This window comes from Etheostoma spectabile, unplaced genomic scaffold, assembly GCF_008692095.1.
Source record: "Etheostoma spectabile isolate EspeVRDwgs_2016 unplaced genomic scaffold, UIUC_Espe_1.0 scaffold00009803, whole genome shotgun sequence".
Classification (NCBI taxonomy): Eukaryota; Metazoa; Chordata; class Actinopteri; order Perciformes; family Percidae; genus Etheostoma; species Etheostoma spectabile.
In genome coordinates, this window is record NW_022603748.1 from 1 (window position 1) to 10,000 (window position 10,000).

The window sequence follows — 10,000 nt, forward strand, 5'->3', positions numbered from 1 at the left end:
TTTTTTAACAAGGAGTATGTTTGGGCGTTGCTTTAGGTTCTCGTTAGTTTGTTCCACAATTTAACTCCCACATTGATAAACATCATCTTTTCCTTGATGTTCTCCATCTATTAGTCTTAACTCGTCCCCTCCCTCCCTCTCAGAGAACATCTTCTGTACATTCCCAGGCAATAGGCAATATATTTCTTACTGTAAACACAAATACTGCAATTTGATATTCAATTAAGTCGTGGTATTTTAGCAATTTAGACTTTAGAAAATTATGAATTTGTATGATCCCGAAATCCGGCGTTGTGAATGATTCTTATTGCTCTTTTTTGCATTGTGACTAGTGGCTGTAGTGAGTGTTGAAATTTATATATATATATATATTTCTTTTATATTTTTTAAGCGTAACAGCTTCATTCCCCGAATCAATCTGTTAGTGTCGCTGTTTGAATTTAAAAAGAAAGAGTTCAGAGCTTTAAAAATAATCACTGGTTTGAGTTTTGTTCATTAAAACGTATTAAAAAAGCCGCCACTCCCCGATGTGAGTCGAGTGCAGATGCGAGAGTCGCGCATGCTCAGTGGGGGGATTTGTATTCGTATTAAGTCTTATTCCTACTTTCTTATCTCATCCTGACTGTTTTTCCCAGGAATGGAAACCTAAAGCCAAACATCTGGAAGAAATCTACCTACACCAGGCTGACAAGCAGCGTTTTGGTTCCCTCCCCGTTGGAAAGTTTCAATTCCTGAGGCTCGCTAATGGGTGTTGTAAGAAACATACCTGCACGTTGCACCTGTAACGTGTAAATACACCGACAATGACGTCACACGGTCCAGAGGTCCACCTGGGCGAGGAGGACAGTAAAGATACGATTTTAAGGTGTTAACCCTCGTGTTGTCTTCAGGTCAACATTGAAAATCAACACTTTTTGTTTATTTTTTTAAGTTTTTGTCCCTTTTTTCAAGCAGAAATTAGGAATTATTTAGACTAAAATTAAAGGAATGGATGTTGATGATAATCACAGACTGGAATATGTCAACTTTTACTCAACACTATTTCAACAACACTTCCATTTGTTTTACAATGCTATAAAATAGAATAAGACCCAAAATTAATGAAAGTAGAGATTTGTACTTGGCAAAGAGCGTTGGAATCAATCATGTTATTTTGGGGAATTAAAAAGAACATTGATATAGGACAACATGAGGACAACATGAGGACAACATGAAGACAACATGAAGACAACATGAGGACGACATGAGGACAACATGAAGACAACATGGGGACAACATGAAGACAACATGAAGACAACATGAGGGCAACATGAGGGCAACATGAAGACAACATGGGACAACATGAAGACAACATGAAGACAACATGAGGGCAACATGAGGGAAACATGAGGACAACATGAGGACAACATGAGGACAACATGAGGGAAACATGAGGACAACATGAGGACAACATGAGGACAACATGAGGACAACATGAGACAACATGAGGGCAACATGGGACAACATGAGGGCAACATGAGGGAAACATGGGGACAACATGAGGACAACATGAGGACAACATGGGGACAACATGAGGGCAACATGGGGACAACATGAGGGCAACATGAGGGAAACATGAGGACAACATGAGGGAAACATGAGGACAACATGAGGGCAACATGAGGGCAACATGAGGGAAACATGAGGACAACATGAGGACAACATGAGGGCAACATGAGGGAAACATGAGGGAAACATGAGGACAACATGAGGACAACATGAGGACAACATGAGGACAACATGAGGGCAACATGAGGGAAACATGAGGACAACATGAGGACAACATGAAGACAACATGAGGACGACATGGGGACGACATGAGGACGACATGAGGGCGACATGAGGACGACATGAGGACGACATGAAGGCGACATGAGGACGACATGAGGGCGACATGAGGGCGACATGAGGACGACATGGGACGACATGGGGACGACATGGGGACGACCTGAGGACGACATGAGGACGACATGAGGACGACATGAGGGCGACATGAGGACGACATGAGGACGACATGAAGGCGACATGAGGACGACATGAGGGCGACATGAGGGCGACATGAGGACGACATGGGGACGACATGGGGACGACATGGGGACGACCTGAGGACGACATGAGGACGACATGAGGACAACATGAGGGCAACATGGGGACAACATGAGGACAACATGAGGACAACATGAGGGCAACATGGGGACAACATGAGGACAACATGAGGGCAACATGGGGACAACATGAGGACGACATGAGGAACGCCTCATAAACTTATAGTTACGATTTGTTGTCTTACTTTTCACCAATTAATTATATCACCAATTAATTATATTAATTATATCAGCAGGCTGTAAGCTGGAGGCTACAGACGGCTGGAAAAGGAAGCGAAGCTACCGAAGTGGTTCTGAAAAAAGGAAGAAGAAGAAGCGGAAAGAAAGCAGAACGTTTTTAGCAAAACTTCCAAAGGTAAAAACCTTTTTCACGACAGCTACTGACAACACGAACATTAACGTTACTAAAGAGCAGCAAGAAGACGGTTCTTGCGCTAGCGATGCTAACGCTGATGAAGAGGAGTGTCAGCCCAGGTTGCTCTAGCGATGCTAACGCTGATGAAGAGCAGTGTCAGCCCAGGTTGCTCTAGCGATGCTAACACTGATGAAGAGTAGCGATGCGGGGGCTACAGACAAGACAACCTTACAGGATCCTTCGAATGGAGATGGTTAGGGAACTGCTGCTTTCACTGTCCATGATGATGACTATGGCAATGACGAAGATGGTGACACACATAAAACTCAGCAACTGGACCCCGTGAGTATCAGTAACCCTAATCAATGTGTTATGATTGAAGATGATCCAGCACTCTGGCCAATCAGCTGTCAGACAGAGAGCACGTCTTTCTCAGATAAATAAGGACTGAAAAGGGGGAGAACACGGGTTGTGGGGGGCCTCATGCATGTGTTTGCCTTAGGCCTCAAAATGACTAAATCCGCCCCTGCACAGAGTCTTACATCAGTTCTTCATACATCTCGTACAAAGGTCAGCCATAAAAACGTGGCATCTTGGACTCGACTATTTTATTGTGTTACTCAACGAGTCGTCATACTCTTCAAGAAGAAGCTATAATCTCTATAATCGCTCCGACCTCAGCATGCGTATTTAAAGCTGCGTGCTTCAACAACATCTCCTCATTTACAGAAGCAGAAGGTGGACATCACTGACTTCAGACCAGCGGACCCAGACCAGCATCAGGAGCAGAAACCAGCTGAATATTTAGAGAAGTACTGAGCTGAATGATGAGGTGAGTAGCTGCTGCTTTTAATAAAAAGAATCAATATGATTTATTTAACATCGTATTATTGAGCCCCAAAGCCCAAAATATTAACGTTATTGATCCTACAAGTCAATGTTGATCTTTGCATCCATATGTTCTTCTTTCTTTTCTATCTTCTGTCTCTTTACAAGTTGATTTATTGTCACTCCACAACGAAATGCAAGTTGTAGTTCCTTAATGCTACTTAAGAAACAAAATAACACAGTTTTTTATGGTGGACTACAGAGGATAAGTTGAGGAGAATTCAAGATTATTATAATCAATAATTTGTTGTCTTCTATGAATATAACATCTTGCTAAATTGCATATCATTTGTCGTAGGATCGTTTTTGTGTGTGCATATTGTTCAAACTATGAATGAAAATTGTTAATTAATGAAAACAATACTTGTTTTTAATCTCCGTCAGTGCTGCTCAGAGTCCAACAACACTGGAGTCCAAACTCAAGGCCCTGCAGTGCCACTTCACCTGGGATCTGGACCACAGGAAGTCCATCCTCTTACGTCACAGGGACTACCTGGAGGACATCGGCACCGAGGAGGGGAACAGCTGGCTGGGTCACATCTACAACCTGCGGGGGTTCGTCCAGTACCAGCTGGGGTTCACCGAAGACGCCCAGAGTCTCTTCAACAAGGCTGCAGAGGCCTTCAGGAAGATAAGAAACGCAGACCAGGGTCCCTGGTTGGTGGTGAACTACGGGGACCTGGCGTGGCTTCACCACCACCTGGGAGACCAAGCAGAGAGTCAGGCTTACCTGTCAAAGGTCCACGCCCTGATGAAGAAATACCCCTCTCCATCCCAGGACCCCCAGGACCAGCTCCATCCAGAGATCTACGCTGAGAAAGCCTGGACCCTGATGAAGTTCAGCACTGACAAGAAACCGGCTGCAGATTACTTCCAGAGAGCCATCAGGATGCAGCCGGACATGGTGGAGTGGAACACCAGCTACGTCTTAGGGTTAGTGTCTAATTTTTGGCAAAACTACAAAGGACCGGAGGCGGAGCTTCTGGAGAAAATGAGACTCGCCAAGGAACAGGATCCAGAGAACTTGTACCTCGCTGTTCACTACCTCGAGCAATGTGCAAAGAAAAGACAGAAAATCAAAGAAGAAGCACGTGAGTTAGCCAGAAAGGTGTTGAGAAATCCTGTGAGCAGCTACAGTGGCATTAGACCTTTACTAAGGCTTTTCATAAATCATGTTTCTATTGATGAGGCCATTGCTTTGGCAGAGGAGGCTCTGGGAACCCATCCAGAGGAGCGTTATCTGAAGAGCTGTCTCGCATACTGCTACAAATGGAAGATCTTCAAGGAAAGCCCAAAGCAAAGCGAGATAGACCGAGCCATCAGTCTCAATGAGGAGGTGATTGACCTCTACCCTCATTCTTCATTTGCAAAAAAAATGAACCTCGCAAAGTTATACCTAAAGTTAGATGACTGCCGTGATAAAGCTGAGCAGATGTACCAGGAGCTGCTAAGAAGAGATCGGGAGCCTGCAGACAAACAGATGCTCTACTACAACTATGCAAATTATTTACACTTCTATCGCAAAGACAGTGAAGCGTCACTACGATATCACATGGAGGTGGCAAAGATACCGCTTCAATCCATCTTTCGGAAGAAGAGCATCACAACCCTAAAGAAGAACCAAAACACAAGCCCAATTGGTAGAGAGATAGAGGAGTTTCTGGCAATCCTGCCGGAGCCATGATGGTTTTAACATTCACCCAAAGCAAAGCAATCAGTCTCCATGAAGAGGTGATGCTCTTTAGCCTCAATCTCTCCTTATGAAGAAAACAGAACTCGCAAAGTTAAATCACGGCCATGAAAAAGCTCAGCAGATACATCAGGAACTGCTAGAAAATGGTCTGGAACTTGCAGACAAACATTAGATATATTTACCACTGTACTACTTTATATACATACCTCAATCGTCAGGAGAACCAATTAGAAGACAAAGGTTGTTAGGTGTGTGTTTTTATAGCACCATAGAGCACTTAAAATTCCATTTTTGACTTACAATGACAATAACGCAGGGTTGTAGTACCGAGTCCGGTCTTGGACTCGTGTCCGCACTCAAGACCGTTTTCTATGGTCTCGGACTTGTCTCGGTCTCGGCCACTGGTCTTGCCAGATCTGGCTTTTGGGCTTCTGGTCTGGACCGAGTCCAGGTGTCTTTATCATGTTGATAATATTGGAGGGAAAGTGAAACCCAAAATGATTGTCTTGATACTGTCATGCATAAGACCTTTATTCAGTCCTGGACTCGGTCTTGACTCGGACTCGAACCTTTTTGGACTCGGTCTTGTCTTGGACTCGACTAGTCCTGGACTTGGATTCGACTTGACTCGGACTTGAACCATTTTGGACTTGGTCTTGTCTTGGACTCAACTAGTCCTGGTCTTAGACTTGTCTTGGAATAGTCTTGACTTGGACTCGAACCTCTTTGGACTCGGTCTTGTCTTGGACTCGACTAGTCCTGGTTTTGGACTTGACAAAGGTGGTCTTAACTACAGCCCTGCAATAACGTCAATTCTGAATCAAAGTAAAAATAACTTTAACATTGACTCTAAAAAGCAGTCGTTTGCTAGCTTTCTATCAACAAGCTGAATCCTTTAAAGGGATATTTCACTGCTGGAAAGATGAATATGTATTTAGATTGGGTCAATTATGGGGTTTTTTTAGAAGTTGGTGCCTTCTAGACCAAGAAAAGCCAGAAAATGTATTTTTGGCTCATGTGGATGAAAGACAACAACTCCCAGAATGCAACTGCTTTGCTACCCTCCCAAGCCGCCTACCGGTTACAGACAGTGAAGCAGTCAAATCAACTCAAGTGTGTTTAATTGTCATTTATACACATTACTATTACTATTATTATACATGAAACAACGTTTCACCGTGGCACAAGTGGTGTTTCACACTTAAAATATATAAAAACGACATTACGTGATTAACTCAAATAGATTTTGATCAGATGTTGTCTTTCCAAACTTTACCCTCCTGATGTCCTCGGGTCAAATTTGACCCGTTTTTAAAAGTTTCTACATCAGATATTTGGGATTCTTTCATCCAAATTGTCCAAATATTACAGCCCTGGTTCCATATAACGCAGAAGGATCAGTTCACTACTTTATTGGATTTCGGGTGTTTTATTTCCCCGAAAAAACACTTTGACAAAAGCCAATTTTTTTCATATAATTTCATGTAAATGAGGCTTCTTGACCATGAATTCAATAAAGAAAATAGTGTAAAACTGGTGGTGATGTATTGGTTTTAGTTACGTGTACAGTATAAAAGGGGAACAAAAATGAAGAAAATGTTGGAAAAAAGCATCAAAAAGTGAGAAAAAAGGATCTCAAACGCATTAAAAAAACGTCAACAAAGTGATGAAAAAGCGTTAAAAAAATGTAATTTCCAGTTCTGACCTGGGACACAAGGGTTACCTGTTCATTATTTATTCCTGTTGTGGTTCAATTGAACTTTAAATAAAAAATAACACTCTTTTGTTAAAATTATCTTTGCTGTAAGAAAAATAAATGTATAATAAAAGTAATAATCTTTGAATTTTTTTTGGTATACTTATGTCCCTGTATTTTAACATAGGGGGTGTATACTTATGCCCCTGTATTTTAACATAGGGGGGTGTATACTTATGCCCCTGTATTTTAACATAGGGGGTGTATACTTATGCCCCTGTATTTTAACATAGGGGGTGTGTACTTATGCCCCTGTATTTTAACATAGGGGGGTGTATACTTATGCCCCTGTATTTTAACATAGGGGGGTGTATACTTATGCCCTGTATTTAACATAGGGGGTGTATACTTATGCCCCTGTATTTTAACATAGGGGGGTGTATACTTATGCCCCTGTATTTTAACATAGGGGGGTGTATACTTATGCCCTGTATTTTAACATAGGGGGGTGTATACTTATGCCCCCTGTATTTTAACATAGGGGGGTGTATACTTATGCCCCCTGTATTTTAACATAGGGGGTGTATACTTATGCCCCTGTATTTTAACATAGGGGGGTGTATACTTATGCCCCTGTATTTTAACATAGGGGGGTGTATACTTATGTCCCTGTATTTTAACATAGGGGGGTGTATACTTATTCAAGCCTCTGTAGATGTACATATTTATTGTATTGTGGACAATGGAGACACAGAATAACATTATTCAGGTTTTATTACAATCAAAGTAACTGTTACGTTACCATTCAGTTTTATTTTTCTTACAGCAAAGCTAATTTCCTTAAGGCAGTAGTATGTTCTTATTATAACAAATACAATGCGGAGGAAAAACATAGAAAGACAACATGTGATATATATTTAAATTAATTGTGCAATTGACTGACTCGGGTACAACTTTCTGACTCTTTCCCGGAAGTAATCCCATTAAAATGGGCCTACGTGCAGATGTGGTGTGAGTGGTAATACGTTGGTGGTAATGAAAGGAAATAAATAAATTAAATAACAACAACAATAAAAACATTGAAAAAAGAGGCAAAAACCTTCAGAAAAAGTGTTGATTTTTGAAGTTTTGACCTGGGAGGACGACAGCTGCATGGTCCATTTTTTTAAACTTTTCAGTCAAAGCATCAAAGAAATACAACTTTACATTAACATCTCCATGGCTACAGATTAAAGGTGATTAAACAGAGATTTCGTGTTTTCCAGTTAAACTGAGCCCCGTCACTGTGAAGTGGTGCTAAACTGTAACCATAGTTACACCGGTAGGTGGCAGCAGAACGTCAATTATTTGGGAAATATAACAAGAAAGACAACATTTAATATAAATCTATTTAACCCTCCTGGTGGTGTCTTCGGGTCTAATCTGACTCCTTTCCAAACGTTTCCAAATCAGAAATTTGGGTTTATTTCACACAAATTGTCCAAAAAAGTAACGTTGATGGTTCCCAACAACGCTCCTCACAAGGTAAATAAATAATCAGCTCACTACTTTCAATGGATTTGTGTGTTTTTTTGTCAATTTCACAGCATTTGGAGAACAAACAATTGGTAAAAGAATTTTACAAAAGTGTAAAAAAAGAGAAAAATGTAAAAAAAAAAAAAAAAAAAAATCAGAAGGCTCGAAAAAATGCTCAGTTGCCCAATGTGGAAAAAATCATTGGGGGAAAGCCACAAAAGGGTAAAAAAATTTAAGAATTATACCTAATATTTGAGTTAAAAAAGCAGAAATTATGGATTATTGTGACTAATAGTGTATTTCCAAAGAGCGTTGTTTGGAATCCAATCCATTTTTTGTGGTAATTTGGTTAAAAAGAAACTCATATTTCAGATTTTTTTGTTTTTTTTGTTTTTCATTCTTGTTTGTTTTGCACTTTTTTCACCTTTTCAGACATCAACTCGTAGATATTGTACAGTTATAGGCCTTAAATATATATTTTGCAGCAGTTTTTATAAGTTGCAGTTTGATATAGACATTTTTTAAAGGGGTCAGATTTGACCCGAGGACCCCAGGAGGGTAAATAAAAGGGAAAAGCCCCAAAAACTGATCTAGAAGAACAAGATGTTGCTGCCTTCTGCACCAGCCGACCAATAGAAGTGATGATGTGTAATCTACTTCTGGATTAAGAACCGGGGCTTTTTAAGACCACTATGGGCTTTGCAGGTTTTCCAGAAGCTCGTGGATTTCTCTACACATGTGGCTCCTGCCTCGGTCCCTGATCCTCTTCAGGGTCCTGATGCTGTACCGTCGATGGGGGGAGTGCTGCGGTATCTCTGCAGCCTTCATGTGATACTGGATCGACTTGTGGTAATTCCTACAATTGAGGTATAGATGTTCTGCGTAGCTGTTGTAGAGCATCTGTTTCTCTGCAGGTTCCAGGTCCAGTTCTAGCATTTCCTGGTATATCTGCTCAGCTTCGGCCATGCCCTGATTTAACTGTGCGTATATATTTGCGAAAGCTATTTTCTTTATGAGGAACGAATCAGGGTAGAGAGCGATCACCTCCTCATGGAGACCTATGGCTCGGTCTATCTCGATTGGACTCAGGCGACGCTCCCTGACGTAAACGATCTTCCATTTGTAGCAGAGTGCAGCGCATCGCTTCAGATAACGCTGGTCTGGATGGGTTCCCAGAGCCTCCTCGGCCAAAGCAATGGCCGTGTCAACAGAGATGTAGTAACTGTAGACCTTTAGTAAAGGTCTAATGCCACTGTAGCTGCTCACAGGGTTTCTCAGCACCTTTCTGGCTAACTCACGTGCTTCTTCTTCAATGTTTTCTCCTTTCTGAGTGCATTGATTAAGGTAGAGGGCAGCGAGGTACATGTTCTCTGGATCCTGTTCCTTGGCGAGTCTCATTTTCTCCAGAAGCTCAGCTTTCACCTTGTAGTCGTTGTGCTTGACAAACCCCACCAACCCTAAGACGTAGCTGGTGTTCCACTCCACCATGTCCGGCTGCATCCTGATGGCTCTCTGGAAGTAATCTGCAGCCTGTTTCTTTTGTTCTGCGCTGAACTTCATCAGGGTCCAGGCTTTCTCAGCGTAGATCTCTGGATGGAGCTGGTCCTGGGGGTCCTGGGATGGAGGTGGGTATTTCTTCATCAGGGCGTGGACCTTTGACAGGTAAGCCTGACTCTCTGCTCGGTCTCCCAGGTGGTGGTGCAGCCACG

General features: G+C 41.9%; 2 protein-coding genes across 2 annotated transcripts in view; one reads left to right on the plus strand and one right to left on the minus strand.

Moving 5' to 3' along the window:
* Positions 1–3,132: 3,132 nt before the first annotated feature.
* LOC116679199 (interferon-induced protein with tetratricopeptide repeats 1) lies at positions 3,133–5,266 on the plus strand. The gene is made up of 2 exons (XM_032508895.1): positions 3,133–3,331; positions 3,772–5,266. The coding sequence occupies exons 1-2, from the start codon at positions 3,324–3,326 to the stop codon at positions 5,069–5,071; spliced, it is 1,308 nt and encodes a 435-aa protein (XP_032364786.1). The 5' UTR covers positions 3,133–3,323; the 3' UTR covers positions 5,072–5,266.
* A 3,682-nt stretch (positions 5,267–8,948) lies between these two features.
* Positions 8,949–10,000, minus strand: part of LOC116679200 (interferon-induced protein with tetratricopeptide repeats 1B) — a 5,022-nt gene continuing 3,970 nt past the window's right edge. Inside the window, exon 2 of the mRNA XM_032508897.1 lies at positions 8,949–10,000. This exon is cut by the window's right edge and continues 299 nt beyond it. Within this exon, the coding sequence (XP_032364788.1) occupies positions 8,982–10,000 (1,019 nt within the window). The 3' untranslated portion in view covers positions 8,949–8,981.